General features: G+C 40.5%; 2 protein-coding genes across 2 annotated transcripts; both read left to right on the forward strand.

The window, feature by feature from the left end:
* Positions 1 to 12,374: 12,374 nt before the first annotated feature.
* On the forward strand, positions 12,375 to 16,785 carry oprk1 (opioid receptor, kappa 1). The gene is made up of 3 exons (XM_071546007.1): positions 12,375 to 12,622; positions 13,662 to 14,014; positions 16,247 to 16,785. The coding sequence occupies exons 1-3, from the start codon at positions 12,375 to 12,377 to the stop codon at positions 16,783 to 16,785; spliced, it is 1,140 nt and encodes a 379-aa protein (XP_071402108.1).
* Positions 16,786 to 21,423: 4,638 nt separating this feature from the next.
* Positions 21,424 to 27,674, forward strand: chmp5a (charged multivesicular body protein 5a). Its single transcript, XM_071546010.1, has 8 exons — positions 21,424 to 21,583; positions 22,451 to 22,555; positions 22,656 to 22,702; positions 22,856 to 22,949; positions 23,346 to 23,417; positions 24,203 to 24,311; positions 25,132 to 25,247; positions 25,785 to 27,674. Exons 1-8 carry the CDS (start codon positions 21,515 to 21,517, stop codon positions 25,833 to 25,835), a joined length of 663 nt encoding a protein of 220 aa, XP_071402111.1. The 5' UTR covers positions 21,424 to 21,514; the 3' UTR covers positions 25,836 to 27,674.
* Positions 27,675 to 27,843: the final 169 nt, after the last annotated feature.

Genomic DNA, 27,843 nt, shown 5'->3' on the forward strand with positions numbered 1-27,843 from the left:
CTTCCTTCATCATTTCAGCACTTAAATTAACACTAGTTTCTATGCATTTTACACCTTTCGTAAACCTGTCTGCTTCATTGCTATCTTCAAAGCTTTGTTGAATGACTTAACATGGCAAGTTACAGTTTCTTGAAAATGGTTTGCTCATTTTGAGGAACTTTTCCTCCACATTCATCTTAGAACTACACTTGATCAAGCATTTGCAATCAGGGCCCTCACAGTAACTGGATGAGGAAATATTAGCAAACCTTTTTTTAACCTCTGTCTTCATTTAAGATACAACTACAACTGTGTGTGTGTGTGTGTGTGTGTGTACTTCAGAGCAGATACAGGTTGACCTATATCATATACTCAACTAACCGTTGTGTGATCCGCATTTTATTTCTCCTCACAAGAAGCGCTCCAGGCAGAGCTTTCTCCACACAAAAAAACTCTATTCATAGTATTCCCATGATGTCACATGCATTTCCTACCAATATGGCGCTTTACAATACACACAGCTCATTGGCTGTATTTGTCATTTGATTATAAGCACTTGTTACCTTCCATCTTTACGCTGACGATACCCAGCTGTACCTCCCACTAAAACCAAATAGAACACGCTCCCTGAAACCCCTGTTCGACTGCCTTGAAGAGATCAAATCCTGGATGTCCAAAAATGCTCTTATGTTAAATGACAATAAAACTGAGATAGTTCTATTCTGCCCCCCCGAAAACAGCAATGACATCTGTACATCCCTTGGACCACTATCTTCCTTCACTAAACCACACGTAAAAAACCTTGGTGTGTTGTTCGACTCTGCCCTCAAATTTGACAGGCAGATCAACTCTGTTGTAAAGGGAAGCTTCTTCCAACTCAGACAGCTAGCAAAAATCAAGTCCTTTCTCTCTGCCCATGATCTGGAGAAAGTCATTCATGCTCTTATTTCTTCACGGCTGGACTACTGCAACTCACTGTATACAGGAGCTGCTAGCTCCTCCATCTCCCGGCTGCAGCTAGTCCAGAATGCCGCCGCTAGATTCCTGACTGGTACCCGTAAGCGGGACCACATCACACCTATACTGGCCTCCCTTCATTGGCTTCCAGTCAAATTCAGAATTGATTTTAAAGTTTCATTATTTGTTTTTAAAGCCCTGAATGGACTGGCACCACCCTACATCTCTGACCTCCTGTGCCCCCATTCCACTTCTAGATCACTTAGATCCTCTGACCAGATGCTTCTCACTGTCCCGCGAACCCGGTTGAAGCAAAAGGGTGACCGTGCTTTTTCGGCTGCTGCCCCAAAACTATGGAACAGCCTGCCCTTCATTGTTAGGTCCGCCCCTTCCTTGGACACTTTTAAGGCGAGACTAAAGACTTACCTTTTCTCCCTGGCCTTTGAATCTTATTAAAATCAAATTTTATTTTATTTTATTTTTTATTTTTTTTATTTTTTTTTATTTATTTTATTTTTTTTGGCTGTTTTAACTCATATGCTGTTACCGCACATGCTTTGAATTCTTTTATAATGTTCTGCGTATCATGCACGTCTTTATCTTCTGTTCTCTATATTATTGTCTGTCTGTTATATATTTTTATGCTGTTTTTACTCACATGCTGTACAGCACTTTGGTCAACTCTGGTTGTTTTTAAATGTGCTTTACAAATAAATTGACTTGACTTGACTTGACTTGTTATTTTCCTACCAAGATGGCCGTGTAGTGATGTAACAGAATACTATCAATACAACAGTAACTAACACAGCTAACACCTGTGAAGCGGAGTGATACATACAGTACAGCGTCCCAGTGCTGTTATACTGTATATCAGCACTCATGGAATGCCTCTTGTCCAATCAAATTGCTCGACCGGAACTAACTGTTAATAGAACTTTAGCCGAAATTTAAATTTAAAAAGCTTACCTCTCTCCATTTCAAATATCAAACAACTCTCACCCATCTCGTAAGTTAGCAACTGTCTTATTCAGCTGTTCTGTAGGTGAATTGTTAAAACCACAATATAACAAATCGGTATAGCTAGCCGGGAGAGCTAGTTACTCCACAAGTAGGTAAACCGTTCAAAAACGCTTCATTTTGGGTTAACGTTGTACCAAAAACGTTAGATAAGCGTCCTGTTAGGTTTGTGAGTGAAAGGAATGGTAGAGTTTAACGGTCTATGATTGTGTTTTGGTGTTATCTTCCAAGCTAACGTCGAAGCTAACGTCAATTAACATTGGTAAAAGTGAAAAAATATAACGTTATTTTATCTTTATTCAGGTAGTGATTCATTCGATTACACCAGTGTAATAGCACTCTAAGAGAAAAGTGAGTGTAAGGTGTAGTTGTGTTAGGTCAGGATAACTGTGGAAAATGTTGTGACATGATGTTGTCCATGAAGATCTTAGAGAGGTGTTCATGTTAGAGGTTGGCTGTACTTTTGACTACACCATAGAGGAAGCCTTTCTAACCAAGATGCTGAAATATCAACAGCTAGAGCAGACCATTTCACAGCTAGGCTACAAGAGAGTAAATTCTTAGTTTTCATATTTGGTAGCCTGGCTCATGTGCACAAGCTAGTTGTGAGGGGCCTTCAAATGGTTGGTCTCCCTAAGAGAAGGGCCAAGCAGTTAGCGAAGTATTGTTCAGTATCTGCTATCATTGGTAGCCGCTCAATATGGAGAAGGCGTTTCTTTTTATACCCATGAAGTGGATACTGTCTGTTATCTATCGACCTGCCATCATTATCATCCTGTGTGTATGCAAAAATGTGGTTGCCAATTAGGCACTTATTGTATGGAACTGACTGACTCCTAATATCTGACTGCATTCATAATGTTTATGCCCTTTGTATGCTTGTATTTATGTACTGTATATGGCCATGCCCATAAAGCCTCTTTGAATTGAATTGTGTGTGTGTGTGTGTGTGTGTGTGTGTGTGTGTGTGTGTGTGTGTGTGTGTGAGATTGTAGGAAATGATACTGATGGTTGTTTATATGAGTGAAATTGTAATAGACTATTAGATGTTTAATAGTAGGCTATTAAGGTTTAAAGGGAAATGTATGTATATAATAATATTTTTGATACTGAAATATGTTTTTGATATCTGAGTTGTACATTGTGCTTGAGCTGTTCACACTAATCAATTCAGTGTGTGTTCACTGTTTCCTTATCGCTCCACAGCCAATTCCAGATCTGGCCTAGGTTCTCCTTGGCTTGAGGCTTTTGACAACAGGGGGTTTGTCCGGGATCGCTAGCGCTGCCTGTCTGAAGAGGTCAGAACTGCAACGGTCACGTCCTGTTTCCAGAGCTTCAGGTAAGGCTGCTCTCCAGTGTGTCATCCGGAGAGCCAAGGCGTCAGGAAATCCAGTCCAGAGGGATTCTTCAGCTCAACGTCGGCTGCTGATCTGGAATCTGCAGAAGAAATGACCAGCTTTAAGTGTCAGTCAGATGAAGGCCCGTCTCATCTGCTTCCCCTCCATGACCTGATCGATGAAGTGTCGACTGTCACAAACACTTATTCTACCAGAGGATGGAACTGTAGCTCAGCAGGTCGCCACCCACATGTATCGACACCCAGGCCACCAACAGAGACGCTGATGGAACAGCTACGCCTTCAGAGACTGTTACACAGTCAAATCCGCCACCATCATCAGAGACATCCTCATGCGTTACTGATCATGTGGTAAGACTTACTGATATTGCACCTTTGGTCCCCCGTAGAGAGTGTAAAATGCATGGTAGTCAAGTGTCTGATTCTGGGTCTGACATCTCAATATCTATAACAAATAGGCGAAGGTCTTATTTCATCATTGTGATGCACCGGGGCAGCCTACAACTTAATAAGCCGACCGTAAACACATTTCCGTAGTTACGTAGCACCGAAAATAGTCCCCGGCGTAATGAAGAATTTGAATTTGATTTTGATTTGGTCATAACTACAATAGCCTGACTTTTCATGGTAACACTTATCGATTTTTAAAATTGAAACTTATTATAGGATTTGTTGACGATAAGAAATGTATTTAAAAACACCAGCCGCATCCTTTACTGAGGGTTTTACTGGGTCAGAGGTTTTCAGAACAGTGATGAGAGTAAGTAAACCAGGTAACTTCAGGGAAATGCTTATCAAAGATGACCTTACAGTAGATGAGTTAAAACGATTTCTCAGGTCTCACATCAGAGAGAAGAGTAGCACAGAGCTCTTTGACAAGTTGAGTAATGCAAAACAGCAGGAGAAAGAAACCCCACAGCAGTTTATGGTTAGAATCATGGATCTCATTGGCTTTCTCTGCTGGGTATAAGCATAATTTAAGCATATCATGTGTGTATTAAATTAATAATAACCATGATATCGTAGTGCAACAACACCCAAGATGCTAATGGTATTTGGTATTTAAACTTTATTATTTAAAGTTAAGCAACCTCTAGCGTTCGTGTAAATAACGACAATGTGCTACGTTGGTCTGCGTCCACGTCACGTGACTGTCAGGTTTCTCTCTCAACATTGAAATAGCACGGTGGAGTGTAAGGGTGTTGTGGTCAGGGATGGTGGATGGGCGTATACGTTTGCCTTCGATGTCGGCGACCGGGATTCGATTCCCAGCGTTTCCAAATGACATTACTTGCCTAAATTTAACCAAAGTGGTTTTAATTGCCTAAATGTAACCATTAACCAACCTTTGGGACGTAATTCAATTTGTGGCAGAGGAACGTTTTCAAATTCGTCAAGGTTGTGTTCATTTCACGTATTTTTGTGAGATCACGTTGGAAATGCTCCTGTGGGTCGTATAGGAACAAACAACCTATGTGGTCATATGGGTTGGAGGACTTGTTGCCATCTCCTGCTGCTGGTAGGGGCGCTAATTTAGTGGGTCGTATTAGAGGGTAGGAACAAACGACCTATGTGGTCGTATGGGTTGGAGGACTTGTTGGGGATAATGTCTCTTACCTTGATTCACTTCATCTGTGTACTTCATGAAAAGAGTAAGTGTCCCTAATATTTTGTAAACTCACTGTACATATGATGTGCTTCTTCACTTGTAGTAAAGTGTGAGTGGGAGAACAACAGGAGCAGAGAAGCGCTGGAGGCCGTTTACCTTCTGGATGATGCAGATGGCGTCTGGAGAAAGAGAGGCTGGATGCTGCACATCATCGTTCACGGTGCCGTCAAACACTTCCTCCTCACCCTCACCGGGGAACCAGGACTAGCCAGCAGGCTGGAAGGATGCAGTGTTGGTTATGTAGTGGAGGGAAGTGCAGGTGGAAATTAACACTGATGATTGATTTAGGGAATTTAATGAATGCTGATCAGTGTGGCAAAAATGAACACTTTTTGGGAGCGTTAAAGCCAGGGTGGAAAAGTAAACACCCCTCAGCAGCCTGGGAGACTTTGACTGTGGCTGGTTAAAGCCAAGGGTGGAAGTAACTAATTACATTTACTCACGTTAATGTAATTGAGTAGCTTTTTTGTGTACCTGTGTAGCTACATTTTAAATCACATCCATTACAGAGTACAGATTTTGTGTCTCTCCATAAGCAACAGAAACTGGACAATCATAAATTGACAAATTGTGGGTCCATTCACAGTGAACGGTCAGTCAGCAAAGAAGAGAAAAGTAATCTGGCTTTACTTTGAGCACTTTATTTTGTAATTTCCAAATTTTGCAATTAAAAGAATCTAGTTTGAACTCTGTCCTCTCGTCCTTTTAGAATTGCATGGGAAAGATCACATCTACCAACGTTCTCTTTTCTAAAAAGGAACATTTTAAATGAGCTACTTTTTACTTTTACTTAAGTAGATTTTTTCACCAGCATTTTTACTTCTACTTAAGTAGAATATCAGCGAATTAACAATACTTTTACTTGAGTAGGACATTCTGGGACTCTTTCCACCACTGGTTAAGCACTTTCAGCATATAACCATAACACTCAGGAAAAAGTGGAAACAGGTTCAAAGATTTCCTGTGGGATGAGATGTTAGAATATATTTTTACTCGTGCAACAGGGAGGCGTTGGTAAGTGGTTGAACCTCAGCGTTTGAGCTATGAGTACAGCTAGAAACTCAGCACTTGAGGGCAGTTTCTTTTACCTACAATGTCCATGTCCAATGTACAATGTACATGTGGCATTGTGAACACATTTGTGTTACTCCTCAACGCAACCTGTATTAATAATATATAGTTTCAATACTGTATGTGATGTTAATAACATGATGAGTTGAAAAGGAACATAATTGTGTTTTCCAAGTTTAAACCTAAACATATAAACACGAGAATTTTAAAATTATTCTTTATAGACCCACAAAGAGTGAAATTCTTTTGAAGGGAGACTTGGCCAAGAAATTAGTAATAATGAAACAAGTTACAGACAAATGAAACAGAACACTGTGTTGTGTTTGTAAGAAGATGAATACTAAATAGGCATTTCCTTATGTAATAGTCACAGTGGCGATTGTCTGCTGTGTACAGAGATACAGATACAGAGAGACGTTTGAGCGAGCCAGACAGACTTTGGCTGGCAGCAGTGTGCCCCTGGGTAATCTGCATCCAGATGCCTTCTGTGCTGAAGTTTAACTCTCTGAAAGGGAAATTAACCTGTTTTTCTTTGAATCTTCAGAGGAAATCATATTACCCACTCTCAGGCTGAGAATGTCCAAACTAGATTGAGCAACCAAGTTCTCTAAAATGTTATTTGAAACTCAAGTCTCGTTAAACTTTAGGCCTGTGGGGCTGCAGCAAATACTGACATTTGCCTCAATAAATGGCTTTTTTACCTGCAAGTAGAAGTGCCTTGGTATCCTTTTGAAAATCAGTTTAACCCTGATAGCTAAAGAGCACCAATTCAGCGTAGCACACAGAGAAGAGCTCCTTGAGCATGTAAGTGTCCTTAAACTTTTTACCCCCATTCAAATCAGATTTCTGCCTTTGCAAAGTCCGATACAGTCCTCCCTCGTCCCTTGAAGTTGCCACACTGATATGTAAGAGTTCTGGAGAGCTGGGATGCACACAGAGTCAATATTTATGTAGAGACTCGCCGCTTCTGGCTGCTGCTGCTGCCCGCACTGCTTTGCTCTCCTCTCCTCTCTGAGTGCTGTTTACAGTGGCTGGCACTCCCCGGTCCCTGTGCATGCTCACCTGCAACAACTGAGTGAACTCTGGACCCTGAAACAGATGGTTTTGCTTCCCCCTCTCCATTTTTATCATGCTACCCACATTTGCTGTTCAGGTTCAAGGCAGAAGGTGATACTGGCTGTGTGTGTCGACACACTCAATCACTGAGCTCGGGTTTGTAGGTGACACCTACTGAATAATTTTCTGAGGCAATTGCACTCATAGGTCATGTGTCATCTTTTCAATGAAAATTTGTTAACTCCCTCAGAATGATTCTGATGTTTCCTGAGCATGGAGATCATATTTTTCATGAATATTCAGATAAGCATAAATATTCAGGTGTAATAATTTGTTGTGTGAGGAGTCACGATTAATGTATTCATCTGATAATGCAAGTATTTGATTCATGCAGGCAAATCACCTGTATCTGCATGTTCATCTGCCCAGCCCGGCAGATGCTTGTCTCTACTCACCGAGTTTTGCTGTCTCGCTCTATCGATCAAATCCCTTTGCTCTTGTAGCCGTGGGTCAGGGATTGTTCGTTCCCATAGTGACAATCAAAACAAGGCTGAGCTGACAGCCATGTGGAGTGAAGCTCGATTTTAGCCTGAATTCGATGACAATCACAAATAACACAGTGTGTTCATGGCTTGTTCTTCAGTGTGAAATGACCCCATATCTGTAGCATGAAGCTGAGAACACCTGTTATCTCCACACTTGTGGAGTCAAGTGTGCAATATGGACACTGGAAACCCAATCCCAGGGCAAGTGACAGCAAGGTTTTCAGGACTCAGCTTTCAGATCACTTATGATGACAATGATAATAATGCTTTTCCTGCTGGATTATATGCAATCACATTAGGTTGAAGATGCAGGCTCTCACTTGATGTATTTCTCATACCCTTCTCACATGATCTCAGCTCGCACAATATGAAGTCTTATTTGATCATATATCGTATATAACCGTAACATGGCATATACCCTCAGGCTGATACAGTGAAAGGTAGATCTTATTTCAAAATAAGGTTGGATATGCTCCATTGTACATTTAATTTGTTTATCTCAATCTAATCTACTTCTTTGCATTTATTTATCACTGCACATTCACAGGTCATCCCCTGACTTTGATTGTGTATGGGTTCCTCTGACTTCAGGACAATTTTAGATCTGGTGGACATTCTGTTCTGGCAGTTATGGACACTGTTGACACAGACTAATCTGGCATGCATGGAAAAATAACCGTCATCCATGTTATATACTTCATTTGTGGGTTTGTGTTGTGTTCTGTTTTTGTTATTTTTACATCTTTTTTTATTGCATTTCTGTATGCATATTGGAAAAAGCTCAAAATAAAATATGCAAAAAAAAACAAAAACCAAAAACCCTGAGGTAGTCTATACTTAATGTAAGTGCTGGTGATGGCAGCATAGACTGTGTAATGATATTATTTTGTTTTGCTCAGGTTATGTATTGGCATGCATATAAAACTGCAGAAAGAAGACAAAGCTGTACAGATTGTGCAGGGAAGACAAAAAATAAAGTCTTACTTCAAAAGAAACAGAGCAACAAACAAACCAGGATTAGAGATTTCACCTCAATTTTCCAGTTTTTTCTGTTTTGGCCTCAATTAGCAAATCTGTGAGGTTTCTAACAAAGATACTCTGTCTTATTAAATACACTGTGATGAATATAATTTTGCAGTGATGAGATATTATCTTATTCCGGCTCTGGCATGATTACAAGTAGATCTTGATGGGCATAATGTGTAGTCTCACCAACGGGTGCTGATTACTAATGTCTCCCTTGTCAAGAACAGATGGGGAATGGAAGAAGCAGTGACCTCTGTCCTTTCTGGTATAAAATGCCCCATTGAAATGAATTGATAAAAAAAATATTGCATATCAGATTAAGATAATCAGATGGACAAAAAGATAAAAACTCGCTCTGCAATTTTTGCTATATTCACATTGTTATCGAAGAGAGTGATTGATCTTATTGTGATAAGGGAATCTTGTGAAGGATGGAAATGAATGGATGGAAAGTTGACAGGAGGGTTATGGACAATATACTCAACTTCTAAACTGACCACTCAACTCACCCCAACAGGAATAGAACCTTTTTCAATTTAATTTCATTCATCAAACCAGACTTCCTATTCCTCTCTCTTTCTCTCAGTCTCTTCTCTTTTTATATCCATTCTTACTCTGCATCAACCATGAAAACTATTTCCTTTTAGCTCACTGAGAAGCACTTTATGATTTTCAGACCTCATCCTGACCTCAGCTGATTTCCCCTCCAGATTGGTATTACCTCTATCGTCAGTTTCATATCTTGCATTCCTGTGGGGTTTTCAAAAAATTTGATGACTCATAGGCTTAAATCCAGTATCTAATCAGTGACAATTTTGCTTTGCAAGTTCATACTCAAAGAGCAACGTTTTTTTTCCTCATGAAAACAGGTAGAATCTGGCTGAATGTAGCTGAAGAAAGATTTTTTTGTAAAGTGTAATCAAAAACAAAGCCACAGGATCAAATGGGCATGGTGTTGTGATATGGGAAAGGTTTTCTTTACAAATCCCTGCTGAAATCTGTGGAAGCCACATTTTGCTGCTGTTGGATGAGAATCTTTTATTTCCAAAAAGCTTTTTTGAGTTGGCTGATTTTTCTGTTGATGCTGTACATATAATGGGTTTTCAAGGGATTCCACAGGAGCTACTGTCATGAAACTTGCATAGCACATAGAGGATCATGACAAATTTCAGATCAAGCGGGAAAAATGAAACACACCCGAATCAAATTCTTCAGGTTTTCACAAAAATAATGATAAGAATGTGGCTTTAAATGTCACTTTGAAGAAAGCTCTACCCACATAGAAAGATTTGTGTGGCAAAGCTTGAGGGGCCGACCCATGGTCGTAGGAGGAGAAAGGGAAAGAAAGGGTTAAGTGTGCTGCAAGGTGGGGGAGGGGAAGCCTGCTGCACTGCACAGGTGCTGCACCTGAGCTGAAGGCAAGTTTGGTTTCTAAAAAATCAATAAAACTCATTTGGTTATTCTGTAGCGTTGTACTGTAAACTTGATGATTATGTGTTTGATTGGAGTTGAGCGAGTCGAGCCACTGGGGATTTAATGTTGAGATTGCAGGTGGAGAGATCTGTGATGGCTGGACACTGCTTCACCTAAAGAATGGCCATGTAGAGGTATTTTGATTATGTACTGTTTGTATGTTGTAAAGTGTGAATTATTTTAAATGGTTAAAGTGTCATGTTTAAATCTGTGAAGTGTGACGGAAGGGCAATGTGCAATGATTTAGAGGGCCAATTGTAATATAATGTTTATACAATGATTGTCACAGTTCCAGCTGATTTCATAATGTATGTTTGACCTGTACCTATCGCCCATGCTACCTAGGCTAGCACTGTAGTTCACTTTGACTGTCAGTGTGAAGAAGAAAACATCAGTTGTGACCAGTGTTGCCACTGGTGGGTAAAGAAAATAAACTGTATCCAAAGAGAAAGCAAAGTGTGAAAGGTTTGTGTATGTAATACAGGTAAAACATAACTTCAAATGTAGCTTTAGCGTGACCAGATGTTGTGCCCTGAATCTAGATTTGAAACAGGATTCTGTTTACATCAGTAAATAGCTGTGTTCTTCCTCCATTAGAGCTCTCATCTGAGGAGAAATTTAAAAACTCCCAGTTTGCCAGTGAAGTTGCAGCAAATATTTGCAATGACATTTGTAATGACAGACCAAAGTCAAGCCCACACAGTCTTCAACAATAGAAACACACCCACAAAATGGTTAATACCACTCAAGCAACACCTGTCCATGATGGGTCTCTAAGCAACAAGTGCCAGTGCTTGGAACAAGGGAGAATAATCAGCATCTGGCTAATTATGTGCTAGTTCAAATCTGTCAACATGGTATGGGGAGGGGAAACTTAAGGTAATTAGAATGGAACAGATTGTGATTCTTACTGGGTGTTTTCTATATTTAGAGATAGATTTTCTTTTTATTTTAAGCTCTCAGTAGAATCACACTTTGTGTTGTTGAAGTGCTGAACAATTAATTCATACATCGTGACTCCCTGAAGTATAGAAAAAGTGGCTAGTTAGGTAAAATCTCTACAAGAATGCACACCAAAAGGCTGCAACTTATGGGTCCACAGAGTTTAAAGGAAATTATCTCTCCCTGCAATAAAAACTGTCTCTCACTATATGCTTTGTCTCACTAATATGGAGCCACAACATGTTGAGACAATGAAGAGGAATACAGTTTCCATCATTTCTTTGAAGAGCTCAGTAATTGTTTCTATCCATCCATCTATCCTTTTTACATATTGCTCATAAGTGCTACTGAAGGCCACAGATGCAGTCAGCTGGAGTCCTTCCTTCTTCCTGCCTCTTGAACATCTTCTAGGACTCTGTACCTTTGCGTTGCAATGGCAGTTCTGACAAGAGTTGCTAGGAAACATCTTTGAGAGTATGGTAGCAGTGTGGGAGTTCATTCAAACATTTTCATAAAGATCTGCACATAACAATATTTAGCTTTTACTTTCACTGCTGGCAAACGTATTGATTTATTAAAATATAGCCTATATCCAAAAGTCTTTTGTAAGGTTAGTAGGCCTTTGACTGAATTAAAGGCAGGCAAATGTCAGGATGGTCATAACACTTATATTGCATTGGGTTATGAGTGATATGAGTGGTAACTAATGTAAAAGGTGTTAAAGGTTGCGTTTATAAACAAAGAATAATTTTCAGTCGAGGCTGGTGCATAGACTATCTACTGGCTGGATATTGTCATATCTGTTGGCTCAGCCTCTGATGTCACTGAATGAGCAGTACGGGCTTGGAGTGCGCACCTTTGGGGACGCAGCAGTGGCACAGGCTGTGCGTTTTCTCCGTGCCCACAATTACCCAGAAACCTTGTGGATTCTTCACATTTCCAGCATCCGGATTTTAATCGGTGACTTAACATCCTATACTCCTGTCCTAGCTGATTTTATTTGAATTAACTTTTTGGAAACGAAAAAAATAAATAAAAAGCAGGTAAGATGGCATTAGACTTATTTAATGATGGTGTTGTCCTTGAGCACGGTCTATTGCGCTCTCTCTTTCTTTATTGAAGCGATAAACTGTCCTACTAGAGAATATCACTGTTCGTTTTCCGTAGCAAACGTCAGGAGATTCACCACATTCAACTGTCTTCACCGACCGCCAAGCGGGTTCAATTTGAGCGGTCAGTTTACGCCCCAAACCGCCAGTCCGGCCGGCCGGCTCTCAGCACCATGGACAGCGCCGCTATCGTGCACATCTTCAAGGAGGACAGGTGTCCCTCGGGCCGTCCGGAGGAGTGCATCCCAAACTTCACCTGGCAACCCGGCTTCTCGGACATCTTCAACTACACAGCCAACGGCACTTGGGATGCTGAGCCCGAGCCCATGTCGCCCATCATCCCCATTATAGCTGCGGTGTACTCCGTGGTGTTCGTGGTGGGCTTGGTGGGCAATTGCTTGGTGATGTATGTCATCATTAGGTGAGTTTGTTTTGACTTCACATAATTGGCCTATGTACAAGCAAGCAATGTCAGTGATTCCCATTCATAGGGTATCCACTTTATAGGCGAGGACCTGGATATTGATTCACTGAGTATAGATATAGTTTTGAATAATGTATTTTAATAATGCGCACCAGTGTTTGTTCAGTTATTTAAATAATCAGCTGCCGTGAGTTGACTGATTTGTGCGCTACATTTGGCAATGTTTTCGGATCGCTTGAGCTTTGCAGGCACCTGTACGCCCCCAGGTGGAAATATTCCATGATAAAGTAGAAAAAAAAGCTCAGAAAATGAAATAATTTAATTAGTTTTCTTTTAAAATTGATTTTCGTTAAAAGTAAGCCTCTCTTTCTCTCTCTCTCGCTCCCTCTCTCTCTCTCTCTCTCTCTCTCTCTGTGTCCATGGTGTGTGCACGCTCGTGCCTGTGCGTATACGCGCGTAAGGGTGTGTTTGGGTGTTTTTCTTGGAAGACTTCTCTTTGCCAAATGCCTCATCAACTTCGCATCCTTAGCTCCTTTTTCCACCATCAACTGCAAAACATTGTAGATTTTATTGAGGTTTGCAGTGATTATATTATTATTATCTATTCATACCATAAAGGATGAACAGTGTGTAAATCCACATACAGTGCTTGTAATTTGAAATGCTGGATGTGAGGAACACCTTAATTTAGCCTAGAGGAAAATTTAATCGGGCAAGAGATGATTCTAAGGAAAGACTAAGCAGGAGTTGTTATTAAGATTCTATCTTGGTAATTTCCTTCCCATCACCGGTTGTTCCAGAAGGTTCCCTTGGTGTTACCCTTTATGTCATGTAATGTATTCTGGCTGCCATAGTTAATGTGTGTGAGTTAATGTGAGTCCGGAATTCTGTGGCAGCCGATCAATATGAGTGATTAGGTTTCATAACCTTGTTCCTGAAATACACAATATAAAAAAAAATGAGTTCAGTAGTTAAAAAAACGATCCAATATCCAATATCCAATCTCAACCTGCTTCCCCTCCTTTTCCCACTACAGATACACCAAAATGAAAACAGCCACCAACATCTACATCTTCAACCTGGCTGTGGCCGACGCTCTGGTCACCACCACCATGCCCTTCCAGACCACCGACTACCTGCTCCACTCCTGGCCGTTTGGCGAGGTGGTGTGCAAAGTCTTCATCTCCATCGATTACTACAACATGTTCACCAGCATCCTCACCTTGACCATGATGAGCGTAGACCGCTACGTGGCCGTGTGCCACCCGGTCAAGGCGCTGGACTTCCGCACGCCCGTCAAGGCCAAGATCATCAACGTGCTCATCTGGGTGCTGTCGTCCGCCGCCGGCGTCCCCGCCATGATCCTCGGCAGCACTCAGACCAACAACGGTACCTTGACTTACACTACCAGTCAAAAGTCTACCCACACCTGATTAGGGCTGGGTATCGTTAAAAAATGTTCGATACCAATACCGGTACCGATACCTTGACTTCGATACCGGTTCCTGAACGATACTTTTTTCGGTACTTTACTCTCTCTGTAATAACAAATATGTAATTTCAGTTGTAAAATATTAGTCCAAACTTCTCAACTTCAACATTGTTATTTATTTAGAACATTTTACACACCACACAAAATAAAACCCCTCCCTACCTCCCCCTTCAACAATGAACGTGGTCACTGCCTTGTGGCACTCACTGACTCTCTGGCGGGGTAACGACGTAACGAGTCTTTTTTTTTTAGATTTTATGCTTTATTGATAGAGCCAGTGTGAGAGAGAGAGAGACAGAAAGGAATGGGAGGGAGAGAGGAGGACACGCAGCAAAGGACCGCAGGCCGAATTCGAACCCGAGTCGCTGCGGGAAGGACTGAGCCTTATATACCATAAGGCTCAGTCCTTCCCGCAGCGACTTGGTGAGCCACCGGGGCGCCCCGTAACGACGTTTTCTGTGCCACGAGGGCGGGGTCAGAGTGTGACAGGGCGACCTGTCAGTGAAAGCAAGAGTGTAAACAACACGACTCACGAGCTGATGATAATGATAACGCTAGTTAAAATGCTAAGCTAACGTCAGCCAAGACAATGAAAAAAGCCCAGTTATCTCCAACAACAACTTATCCAACTAGCTAATGAATTACCTGAACATGTCGATGAAGTTGTCGATGCCTCACTTAAAGTTTCGTCGTCCATGGAGGGTTCAACTTCTTCGGTGCTGGCTGCAGGGTAACGTGTGTACGTAGCTAGCTGCGGCTGCTGCGGGGGACTTGGCTTTCAGGCTATCAAATACGGTAGGCTACACTCTTCAGCTTTAACAAATATTTTGTGTTTGACCAGGCGACCATTGCAGCAAGCGTTGTCTGCGTCAAGTTTTGAAAAGTGTAACCACACTTGGGGCCGCTTTCGGCTCGCCATCGCCCTGACAACAAGCAACAAGCTGCAGGGGTGACGTAATCTCGCTCTCAGAGTCTCGCTCTCTCTCTTTCTCTGTACTCTCTCAACCAGATGCGCTCTCAGGTACCGAAATTTGGCACCGATTGATTTTACGTGAATCGGTACTCGGTAGTACCGACGTAATTCGGTCGGTGCCATAAAAGTATCGAAGTTCGGTACCCAGCCCTACACCTGATTGAATGTACTATGTTTTTTATGATCTTAAAGCCATTTTGATCTAAAGGCTTATGCTTAAATGCTTGAAATTTGCTTTTTAGACAAATATAAATAGTGAAGTTGATCCTATGTATGAGTTTCTTTCCAAAGCCTTTGCCTTTCCATCAAGGCAAAGGGCGGCTGCTTTAAAGAATCTAAAATATATGATAGTTTTGATTTGTTTAACACTTTTTTGGTCACTGCATAATTCCATTTGTGTTATTTCAGAGTTTTGACATCTTTACTATTATTCTCAAATGTGAAAAATGCGTGTGCCCAAACTTTTGACTGGTAGTGTACACACTTTTATGCTCTGGTGAGGTTGCACCAATACCTTCTATGTAACTAATGCTTGTCATAACCAAAATGCTGTAGGTACCTTGCAACATCCTAAAAAATACTGTTATCTTTTGAGGTTTAACAGGGTTTAACAAGTCTAAATCTTGGCTGTATATTGTCTGCTGTATGTCATCCCTGTTTCCATGTCAGCCGTCAAATCGCAGAACGCTTATCGGCTGCAAATGGCCCACTGAATTCTAACATCTTTGGCTTGGATTGGCTCAATTAGCTGCAGAAAGCATCCTTCAAATCATATGAAGGGGACATTCTGGTAATTGAATCTTTATGAGGGCCTTTACATTATAGCTACTTGGCTAGATGAAGCTATGACATGCATAATGGATCTTCCCAGAGAAAGAAAATGGCTTGAAAGATTTTTGTTTTTTTCCCAGTGACAGTCGAATAGATTGTTTCTGTTTGCAATGAGCCTCTGTTCATTTGCCCGCTGTGCTCTTTACACAGAGCTATAAGTCTAGTTGATGAATCAGATTCTGGTGTTTGCTTCTCTGCGGGGACAACCTCGCTCCATCATAGGATCTGACACACGTTTGTGTGTATTGTTATATATGACTGTATCTGTATGTGACAGGTCATATCTGTTATTCTAACTCTGTTGTTCTGTAACCGAAACTATCAGGGACCACAGAATGCGCCCTGCAGTTCCCCGAACCCTACAGCTACTGGGACACCCTCATGAAGATCTGCGTCTTCATCTTCGCCTTCGTGGCGCCGCTCATCATCATCACCGTCTGCTACACGCTGATGGTGCTGCGGCTGAAGAGCGTGCGCCTGCTGTCCGGCTCGCGCGAGAAGGACCGCAACCTGCGGCGGATCACACGCCTGGTGCTGGTGGTGGTGGCCGTCTTCGTGGTGTGCTGGACGCCCATCCACATCTTCATCCTGGTCAAGGCGCTGTCACCCGGGGTGCCCGAGACCACCGCCGTCATGGCCGCCTACTTCTTCTGCGTGGCGCTGGGCTACACCAACAGCAGCCTCAACCCCATCCTCTACGCCTTCCTGGACGAGAACTTCAAGAGGTGCTTCAGGGACTTCTGCTGCCCCGGGGCCCGGGGGCACGGGGACAGCCACGGGGTGAGCCGGGTGAGGAGCACCCTGCGGGACCACTCCTGCCCCGCAGAAGGCCGCGGAGAGGGGAGGCAGGCCCGGCCCGTATGACTAGCAATGGAGACGTCCTCTGTCCTGTACCAGGGCCGGGAGGACTCCAACGACCTGGGCTTGACTCAGATCACCACTGCCATCTGAGACAGAGGCTGGGGACAGGGCTAGATGTTATTTATTTATCCATCATTTTGGCCAGAGATTCCAAAAGCACTAAGACCCCATGAAATGGCATCTTTACTTCCTTTATTTGATGCCCTGTTGATTTCCTGTTGAAACAGGATGTTGGGGCAGGACAAAATGCAGTGAGGAATCATTCAGGAGTCTAAACCAATAGAATATGAGTCAGGGAGAGAAAGGCAATTTTATTTAACCGGAGGGGTGCGGAGGGCCTGGGATTGTTAAAAAATCTGATGGTTTTATTGGTTAAAAATGTATTTATACACCTAATGGTGCAGCATGAGGTCACCATGAAAGATAATCTGCTTTCCAGGAAATAAAATTAATGGGAGTTAATTTCATGGGGACTTTGAATCTTAGATTGTAATCCAATGAGACAGTGATGATATTAGTGCTAAAATGCTTCTGGGATCACCTGCCAGTCATAAGACTGTCCTCTAGTCTATCCTTCTAGTAACAGTACAGATACATACTTTATCATTGTATGGTATTTTGGAATGAGAGCATTTTTTAAGGCATGGAAGCTTCAAGTGTTGAAAAGCTCAAATCTAAACTAACAAAAGGTATTCTGTCATATTTTTTGAACATTGTACAGATCAACAACTGGCATTCAGCTCATATACTAATGAAAGAAGGCAAATGAGGCAAACCAAAACTGTTCTATTGTGTAGCTCTATTTACGTTTTAATTGTATAACAATTTTGTGACAAGAATGTCTTAGGTTTTTACATGAAGAAAAAAAAAATCTAATAGTTCTCACATGCATACACAGAGCAACTGGTATTATGAAAATCTCATTGAGTGCAGCCTGTTTGCAGATTGATGAAAATTAATTGTTCCTGATTTTTTTTTAAACAAACTGCAGTTTGAGCATTGTTTAGCAATGATTGTATTTCCTGTTTACTGTGTTCCCCTCTTTATGTGAATTGTAGTTTCGTGCTTTGCTGTCTTGTGAATTTCTGAAGAAAATCTCTTTGAAGAGAAAAAAGTATTTTCACTCCGGCATTAAGACAGTGTGGAATATTTAATATCCTCTCAGGGAACATTCTCTGTAATTCATTACAAGAAGATGCTCAACCAAGGTGTTTTCTCTTTGATGGTTGACAAGATGGTTGAAATTATATTCAGTGCCAAAACATCAACGCTCACTGTTCTTTTGAGCTGAACTGTGTGCTTTAATAAACAATTATCACATGTAACACCTCTGTTGTACACCTTTGACAAATTTTAGCTGTGCTGCTATTTCATCTTGGAGAATATTGTTGTTAACATGACATTTTCTCAACTTGTCTGAAAGGCTGAAGAATTATATGTGTGAAAACTGGGCAGAGGGCTCCAAGGCAACAGCCAACATGACGATAACATACTGTATCTACAGGTCAGGGCTTTTGGTGTGCAGTGCAATTTAAGTTTTAGAAATTGTTGTTGTCCGTTGAAAACCTCATATCTCCGAAGTGAAAAACAGCCTTGTTTGTGGCTCAAAAATCTTGCATTTTTCAGTTTATCCAGTGGGTTTTGAAAGGCTTTTCATAAGCCTAAGCATCGTAGAATTTTCTCAACTTACAAACATGAAATCCTTCAATTTAAGCTAAAATATGGAAATCACCAAAATCTGAGTTACGCGGTTTTCACCCAACAACGATGACATAAATTATTGTTGGTATTGTAAACTCTTTAGTGTTGATGGATTATTGACAGCCTCTTTATAGCGAGGCAGGGGAAGTGAAATATGTTGAGCAGTTGCTAATTTAAATAATGTGTGGGCTTTGCAGCATTATGAGTCTGACAACTGTTGAAATGATTTCTTCATGTCAGTGAATGAATGATTTCATTATAATCAATAACAATTAGTGAATGTATTCAGATAAGGAATGTTTACATGTTGAATTGATTTCACATGACACTGTTTGAACCACTACTTCTTGAACTGTGTACCACGTCTTTGTTTCATGTTGTAAAATGTTATGTCTGTGACTGAATTGCTGTCTGGTTCAGAATTGGTTGTCCTGTATTATTGAACCTTTTACAGGAGTCACCGGATCAAAAGTGGGATTTAGTGAAATCACAGAACCATACATATATAATTATCTGTCTAACAACTGATACCGATACAGTACTTATAGCAGAAAATGTGTTTTTGTGCCTTGTTTTGTGTGCCTTATCTTTAGCCTCTTAACTCAGCATTTGCTCTAAAACATCAGCAATTAATCACATCCTATTTCCATACAGTCTCATTTCTTCCTTTCATTTTTGTGACATTCATTTATTTATTTTTTTAACTGAAAGTATCTATATATCAGTATCAGTATAAGCCTACTACTTCTACAATATACATGCTTAGGCCTAATTGTGAAGTTATTGTAGCACAATATTACCTCTAAGAATATTGTCAAAGTCCAATAGAGGAATAATGTATGCCACCTCTAAATTCACGGTTATGTGTTTGTTAATTATTAATCTAATGGTAGAATCCATTTGATAGATCATAGTGCATTAAATCCTAACTGTCATTTTAAACAAATTACCAGCCGGGGAGTTCAGCACTGAGTCCCAGGTTTGAGCATCATGTGTGTATAATGTGCTGCATTGTGTACTCTTTGTATCCATTTGGTATTTTGCTGTATCTATTAGCTTTGAATGTCAAAACATGGTTCACACATGCACAATAAAGTCACAATAAAGATGGAAAATATGAGATTGCTTCATTGGAAGACAGCATGAAGGATTTGAACAGTGTGACCCCTGATGGGTTTCAGTTCCACTCTTATTATCCACACCAATATGGGTAGAAATCTGGATAGAAACCAAACCCACCCTGACCATTCTTTTCAACTCAGCCTTTCTCTGATAGAAAGTTAGTGTTTCCATGGTGAGCGCACTGACCGAAAGCAGAGGCTCAAGGCCTGCTGGACTAATTGTGAGGCATTTTCTTTCGTGGTGGCCTTGGAAAGGAATTTTCATTTGCATTTGCTTCAAATTCAGCTGCTTTGTGAGGACAGCCAAGTGAGCTTTAGCACATTTTAGTGTTGCTGTTTTATTGTTTAATTGCTGTGTATTGACAATTTTACCTCTCAGCTATACAGTCTTGGAAACAGCTAAAAATTGTCTACCTTCATGCTAAAATTTAATTTACTATTAGTCACACTGAAACGTGGGAACAAAGAACACTTGTGAGGGCTTTCGACTATCTATCTATCTATCTATCTATCTATCTATCTATGTATATATATATATATATATATACAGTATATTTAAAAGGGAAATTACTGCAGCCAGTCACTCCTCTTGTGCAATGATGAAGCAGACAGCCACAATTAGCCTACTGTTACTATCACCTTTTCTCTCAATACGCATGTGCATCAGCAAGCCATTGCATAATAGCCCAGTTAAATAATAATCCAAGTTGTCTAATAAGGCTCTAATGGCCTTCATTGTCCAACGAAAAAACGAAAAAACTGCCACACCGTGCTTGCGGCATAAAAACACTATATCAGTTAACAGTATTGTGTATAGAATGAAGTGAGGCTTTTGTCTCTCTCCATCTCATGTAGTTTTAATACTTAAGAAAAAAAAGAAAAAATATTGTCAACACATCCAAGAAAACCTAGAGAGATAGACATAGCAGCAGGAGTAGGTCTCTATCCATAACAAATAAAACTCCCTGCTTTCATTCCAGAGGGAGATATCTGTACTCCAAAATGTAAAAAAGCAAACACAGAAACAACAACATATGCTCCAAAACACCTTTTATTCAGTAAAATGACAATGTTTCTTCCCTAGTGGGCTTTCATCATGTCTCCTTCTCAGAGTCTCATGGAACAATACTCAGCTTGCGTCCTTTAAAACAGTCGTTATAGGCTTAATTATGCACTAGGGATTCTCAGAGATTACAGAGGGAAATTAGGAAGAAAAGCTTGCATACAGCCAACCAGTCCTCTTATGATGACACTGACAGCCATAATAACTACGGTTACTATTTTTTCTCTCAAGATGCATCAGCAAGCCATTACATAATAGCCAAGTTCAATAAGGCTTTAATAGCCTTCACTGCTCAAAGGAAAAACTGTCACACATTGCTTGCTGCATAAAAAACATACATTATATCAGATAACAGTGATGTACAAAACAAAGACGAAAACAACTCTGCAGTTGTGCTATAATAAATCACCATCATGCTCTGTATACCCTTGGTACGAACACTAAACTAGACTATACTGCATATAGCGAGTTATACAATGTAATCACTCAATATAAGTCTGCACTTTTATACTCAGATAGGTCCCATAAAACCCATTTGATGGCCTCCTGTCAGCAGTGCATGAATTCTGCCGCATTAACAGTCACTAGTGTAACAAAGACTGATGAAAACCTATGGGACAAAAGGCTTTCACTGACAGCTGCAGTTCTCATCCTCGCCACACGGGGGCAAGCGCGTCTAAAACATCATTGGCCACAACCATTTACGCCAACCAATAGGAACGTTTTGCGTCCGTGCCACTGCTTCCGGGTGTCTTTCAGCCTAGAAAGCTCTTTACATTTGATGCTTTTGTATTTTCTAGGGAAAGTAAAAAAAAAAAAGGCTACGAGCAAATAAAACGTCTCGAAAATGAACAGGATATTCGGACGGGGAAAGCCCAAAGCGCCTCCTCCAAATCTATCGGACTGCATAGGGAATGTAAGTATTGTTTGGCTGCAATCCGTTGTTGTTTATCTCGATATGTGACCTGACGTTAGCTAGCATTTGGTCACAAATGGGCTGTCAAGCCAGTCGTCTTTCTTGGACAAGGCAAACCATGCTGTCAAGCTAGAGTTATACACTTACCCACTGTGTAACAAGGGTCAGTGGGTCAGTCTGGCTCTGTCAAAAAGCAACAGTAATGGCGACTGTCCATTCACTGTGCTAATCCTGGCTGGGAATGTGAAAACCACCATCTGGACTCTCTCCCTCTCTGTCTGTCTGTCTGTCTGTCTGTCTGTAGGTCTCTCTCTCTCTCTCTCTCTCTCTCTCTCTCTCTCTCCCTGTCTGTCTGTCTGTCTGTCTGTAGGTCTCTCTCTCTCTCTCTCTCTCTCTCTCTCTCCCTGTCTGTCTGTCTGTCTGTCTGTAGGTCTCTCTCTCTCTCTTTCTCTCTCTCTCTCAATTCAACTTCAATTCAATGTGCTTTATTGGTATGACAGTTTACAAAACAAAACAATATTGCCAAAGCATGTAACAAGAAATGAATCATCAGTTGACCAACATTTCAGAAAATGAATCACATCCCCTCCCGTGTGTGTGTGTGTGTGTGTATTGCTGTGTTGCTGTGTATTCAGACCCTCCACTATTCACTCACTATCAGTATTGCTGTGTTTATGTAACGCATGTTTGTGAGGAAAAATAAATCAGCAAAATATATCAGCAAATCTCTGTTTGTCTATCTCTCCTCTCTCTGTCTCTCTCTCTCTCTCTCTCTCTCACACACACACACACTTCAACACTGTCTTTGGTGTATTACAATGCTGAAAGTCTCTATACTTCTTAATAATATGCTCTCTCCTCACATAGGTGGATGCTAGGGCAGAGTCCATTGACAAGAAGATTGGCCGACTCGATGCTGAACTTATGAAGTACAAAGATCAAATGAAAAAGATGAGAGATGGGCCTTCAAAGGTACGACACTGCACTTCACTGCACTTCAACCAGCGTTCAACCTGATTATTTTACAGCATTAGCAAACATGACTTTAATTTATTCAATTTTGTGTATGTAGAACATGGTGAAACAGAAGGCAATGAGGGTCCTGAAGCAAAAGAGAATGTGAGTCCCGCACTGTGCAAGTCTGACACTCCCACATTCATATGATTTAACAAACAGATATGAGAACTGAGCTTTAACAGTACCTGCATGCAAAATACAACCATTTAGAAACGAACTGTAGATGTAATTTAATTTTCCTCTATACTGTTGCAGGTATGAAGGTCAAAGGGACCAACTGGCTCAGCAGTCTTTTAACATGGAGCAGGCAAACTACACAATCCAGTCATTAAAGGACACCAAAACAACGGTAAGAGCCACACAGGTAGATGAGTACAGTATGTGTAACTGTCCGAAGGGGACTGTAGTCAAAACCGCCTGAGGCGCCTCTGAGTCAAGACCGAGACACTATTTCAGATGATAGCCTAATACACAAGGTGGAGAAAATATGGCTACACAATTATTATTTTTTGAATGAATGTGTTGATTTTGTTCAATCAGTTAACAAACAAACAAATCAAACCTGACCTGATTACTGGCCTGTGTCCTACCAAGGAAAGCACATACTCTGACCTTATTATCTGCAAAGAGATATGTTGGGTCAGATGATTTTGTCAGTGAAGAGACAGATTACAGTAGATGGACTCCTCATACCAATGACATGTAACTGAATATAAACCTTCTGTGATGTATTTTCTGTTCTTAGGTGGAGGCCATGAAGATTGGTGCAAAGGAAATGAAAAAAGCTTACAAGGACGTAAAAATTGATCAGATTGAGGTATGTTGTTATATACAGTGTTTGTGTTGTTGCCTTCACTCTGATGTAAACATACACCTGTCTTATCAGCCTACAGTAAATCACAAAGTGGGGCTGCAACAGAGAAGAGTGTCCCATCCCCACTAATTGAAATACTGTAGATTCACTGTATTTGCCCAGATGAAATTCTGGTATCGGGTGTGGACACTTGTGACAAATCAAAACTTAAGATTGAAATACAAACTGTCTCCTAAACAGCAGCAAGCGAACGCTCCGTCCAGAGAAAGCTGGACTCACCAATGTTAGATCTTCTGCCTCTCCTGTCACTTTTGTATAAAGCGATCACAGACAGACTAGTTGGTAAACACATTACATGATTTCTGGGTATTGAAGTTCAAATTTTGGTTACCACTTTTTCTGCAATTTGAAGCTGCTAATGTGTGAAGTTGCTGCCTGTTGAAGCTTTAAATGTAATGAAGTAATTTTTTAACAAACTACAGTAAAAATTGGAAGGATAGATTAAAATAAGCATATTTCTTACACAAATTTTTATAGAAGATCTGATCAACAAGGGCTAGTGCAGACTCTAGTTCACCAAGTCTTGCTCATCTACAGTATTACCCAGTATTAAATTATTTGTTCCTAATGTTGTGTATCAAATGGTAAAAAATCAAACTGTGAAAACTCTGTAAATTCATTTTTTGCATGACAGTTTAATGTTTATGATGAGTATGAATCATAGTATCAGAATTCTAGTTGTTAGAGATATCAGGCAATAAAGCTGATCACATGTATCTGGACTTCAGGATTTGCAGGACCAGCTGGAGGACATGATGGAAGACGCCAGTGAAGTACAAGAGGCTCTGAGCCGCAGCTACGGCACTCCAGAGATCGACGAGGATGATCTTGAAGCAGGTATGTATGCCTGACTGTCTAGGCCCATGTTTGCTGCATTCACATTTACTTTGTAGGCATTTAGCCGACACCTTCATCTAGAGCAGCTTAGAATGAGCGATCACTAACGTTTCAAGCAATAGTAAAGAGTGCAAGGATTAAAGCCACAGCACTGGAGAATAGATGGAAGTTGGGCTGCAGAATTAGTCGTAGATAATTGTATATCGCAATTTTATGTTTTCATGATTGATAATCGCATAATCAGTGATATTGAAGTGTGTCTCATATTTTCAATTTCAAAAATGTCACAAAGAGCAAAGTGGATACGAATTTGTAGGCTCAACATCAGAGGAAAACCCTTAACCGGAGTCTGAACATGAAAACATTGTTTTAGTTCCCATCATCGTCTGTCATTTGGAGACTTTGATTTTAAAAGAGATGACGATGAACAAGTACACATTCTGTGCAAAGTTTGCCTTAAGGTTGTAGCTGTGACCCAAAGTAGTAAAGTAGTAAATATTTATTATTTGATTATGTAAGAGTAAGAGTGAAAGTAAGACTTTATAGCTGCTGCTACTTTGCCTATCGCACTGAAAAAAGTGATAAAAGGCTAATGTGATATGAAAAAGTGATATGTCAACGTGCAAAAGTGCAATAAAATATATTTGTTTCCTGAAACCAAGACAAATAATCGTGATTAATAATCGTAATCACAATGTAGCCCTAGATGTAAATATGTTCAAGGTAAAGAGATAAGAGCCAGGGCAGAAAAGGTAAAGGGTTTTTCTCCTTTGTGACTGAAATGTATACAGAGGTACTGACACTGTGACTGTGGTTTCAGAGCTGGACGCCCTGGGAGATGAGCTGCTGCTGGATGATGACAGCTCCTACCTGGACGAGGCCTCAGCCGCCCCGTCCATTCCTGAGGGAATCCCCAGCGACAGCAAAACAAACAAGGTGACAAGCTCTCCATGGAGCACCAGTGTAGCTGAACATTACGCTTGAAACACAGCTTGGAGAATTACTGTATTGCAAATAGAGTAAATACAGTGGCTATGTTCAGATGCTCAGAGTCACCTGGCTATTGACTGTACACCTGTTAAGGGCTTATTCGGATTAAGCTGTTTACAGGCAACTCTGATACTCTGCGATTGAGTCTGCCTGCTGTCAAGAATAAACCAATTAACAGAATATTCCTGTCACTTGCCAGCTGCCCTCTCCCTCTTTCACTGAGCAACAGCCTCAAAGAAAACTGCTGGGATATTCCGATATTAGCCAGGATAGGAGGAGGCATATAAACACCTTATCTAATTTACTGTTGATTTTTTTTTTGAGGTTGTACAAGTTGTGTTTCCACAGTAACATTCAGAATATTTTATTGTGAGATATCTATCATGTGAGATATCTGTGCTGTGGATATGAAGGTGCTTATAAACATGCTATTTGGTGTTTTGTGTGCAGTGGATTCAGTATTTTCTTCTCCTTTGCCCTCAGGACGGTGTTTTGGTGGATGAGTTTGGCTTGCCGCAGATTCCTGCCACATAAAGGAGGAATGGACGGACACAACTGCACTTCAATTGAAAACACTTTTATATGTAGAGTAACATTTATACATGAATAACAGTTTGACCTGAGAACACTACTGTACTGGAGTTGTCTTGGCGTTGGGTTGTGTATTGTTACTACTACCATGCTAGCATGTGGCCTTGTAACATACCATACCTATTTTTTATCCTTGTTCCCCTTCTTCCTGCTGTCCATCGATTGTCAATCTTGCTCATTTACAGTATTACTGTATTAGTGTTATTATTAGTGTTAATTAAGTTATTATTATTCTGAGTTCTCAAAAGTGGAAACGATTCCCTCTCCGTCTCCGTCCCAATATGTCTGCAGGTCGTTTGAAATGAACGAAATAAATTACGCGTTTTGATTTAACCTTTAAGAATGTTTGATCATTATCAATTTTTTTTTTTACTTGAGGGAGGTGTCATCATTTTCTCTTTCTTCCTTTTTTCTTCTTCGGTTTTGATTTCTTCTTCTTGGTAGACGGTTTTGATTCTTGGCGCTTTGGTATTTTGTTAGTGGAACCTTTGGGCTGCTGTGGGTTGAACTCCACTCGCAGGCCTTGGCATTTATCCTGTTGGCCAAGAGAATACAGAATAAATGGCATCACATATTATGTATCGGGGATGGGGCCATTCATGAATTGAATAGAGAATGTACGGTAAATTCCAACTCAGTTCCTGGAGTTGGAATTGGAATGTGAATGTCACCTGCAGCTCTAAAGAAACAGAATTGGAACTGAATTGGAATGACAGGAAACAGAATCGGATTCCATTAAATTCCACTTCTAAAAGAGTTTGTCTCGACTCGCTAAACATGAATCAAATAAAAGACAATTAAATCAAGTGCAGTCAATCATAATGCATGCATTACATGATATGATATTCAGTACTGATAATGTATAACACTACATGTAATATCAGAGATGTCGTAAGAAAAAAAACCCCCCAAAAAACATGGAATTTCACAGAATTTCATTGAATTAACTTCAACTTACTGAAATTCCAATTCTGTTGCCATTAGGTTTTTCCAAATTCCAATTCCAATTCCTCAGTTGAATTGGAATTGATGAGTTCTTTCATGAATTGACCCCAACCCTGTTATGTATAAAGTGAGGTGGATTACGATCATCATTTTGTGGTAAATTAACTTTTTGTAAAAAGCTGAGCACTAACCTGAAAGCATTTTCGGCACGTGTCTGAAGACTTCATGAGGCCGATGAAGTCGCCCCTGAGACACTGTGCACAGTAGCGGGTGCCACACCACCTGCACATGTACGTCTGTTCCAGGAATTATACAGAATTCAAAGTCCAGCATTCTCTATTATGCTTTTGATGCAATTCAGTTGTATTACCTTTGAAAATAATTTCTTACCGTGTCAACAGTTGTGCAGCCCCACCTACACATTTTGCAAGATAAACCCCAAAAGCACTCAAATGTTTTCTCTACTATATGACCTTGCTTCTTTAGGGCTCTCAGTCCTCTGTTTACTTCATGGCTGTTAGGTGTGTATTGTAGTTTGTATTGCCAAGGTGACACATTTATTCAGTGTACCTAACAATTGATCTTGGCAACAACCCACTGACGCCGGAAGAAATGTTATTCTTTACATACATGTACTTTACATCATGTAGAGTTCTTTTGGGGGAAATGAGTGTACAACTCAAAGTTGCATTATTTAGATCAGTTCCAGGTTTTGATTAATACAAATGTTGGTGCTGTCCCTGTTTTGTTTAACCATATTGAGAGCTACTGTATAAACCCAATGTTATAAAGCATTTGTTTTGTATGATAGCATTCATTGTTATCTTTACTACAGTCTTGCACCATGGATGTATTTTTTTTTTTTTTTTTTTTTTTTTTTTTTTTTTTTTTTTATGCTTTCACACTTTATTTTGAAGGCTACACGCCCAAACCGGACGTCTTAGGGTTTCTTTTTTTTTTTTTTTTTTTTTTTTTTTTTTCATTTATTAACAAACAGCATGGTAAA

Source organism: Centroberyx affinis, unplaced genomic scaffold, assembly GCF_046629955.1.
Source record: "Centroberyx affinis isolate AG114_WGS23_722 - 3 ecotype Tasmania unplaced genomic scaffold, CSIRO-AGI_Caff_v1 ptg005091l_1, whole genome shotgun sequence".
In the NCBI taxonomy this organism is placed as follows: domain Eukaryota; kingdom Metazoa; phylum Chordata; class Actinopteri; order Beryciformes; family Berycidae; genus Centroberyx; species Centroberyx affinis.

Bases quoted from the DNA above. Each gene is read 5' to 3' on its own strand.
- chmp5a (XM_071546010.1), top strand. From the start codon at position 21,515: ATGAACAGGATATTCGGACGGGGAAAGCCCAAAGCGCCTCCTCCAAAT. The intron at 22,556-22,655 runs GTACGACACTGC...TTGTGTATGTAG, and splicing joins TGAGAGATGGGCCTTCAAAG to AACATGGTGAAACAGAAGGC. The intron at 25,248-25,784 runs GTGACAAGCTCT...CTTTGCCCTCAG, and splicing joins GCGACAGCAAAACAAACAAG to GACGGTGTTTTGGTGGATGA.
- oprk1 (XM_071546007.1), top strand. From the start codon at position 12,375: ATGGACAGCGCCGCTATCGTGCACATCTTCAAGGAGGACAGGTGTCCC. The intron at 12,623-13,661 runs GTGAGTTTGTTT...TTCCCACTACAG, and splicing joins GTGATGTATGTCATCATTAG to ATACACCAAAATGAAAACAG. The intron at 14,015-16,246 runs GTACCTTGACTT...CGAAACTATCAG, and splicing joins CAGCACTCAGACCAACAACG to GGACCACAGAATGCGCCCTG.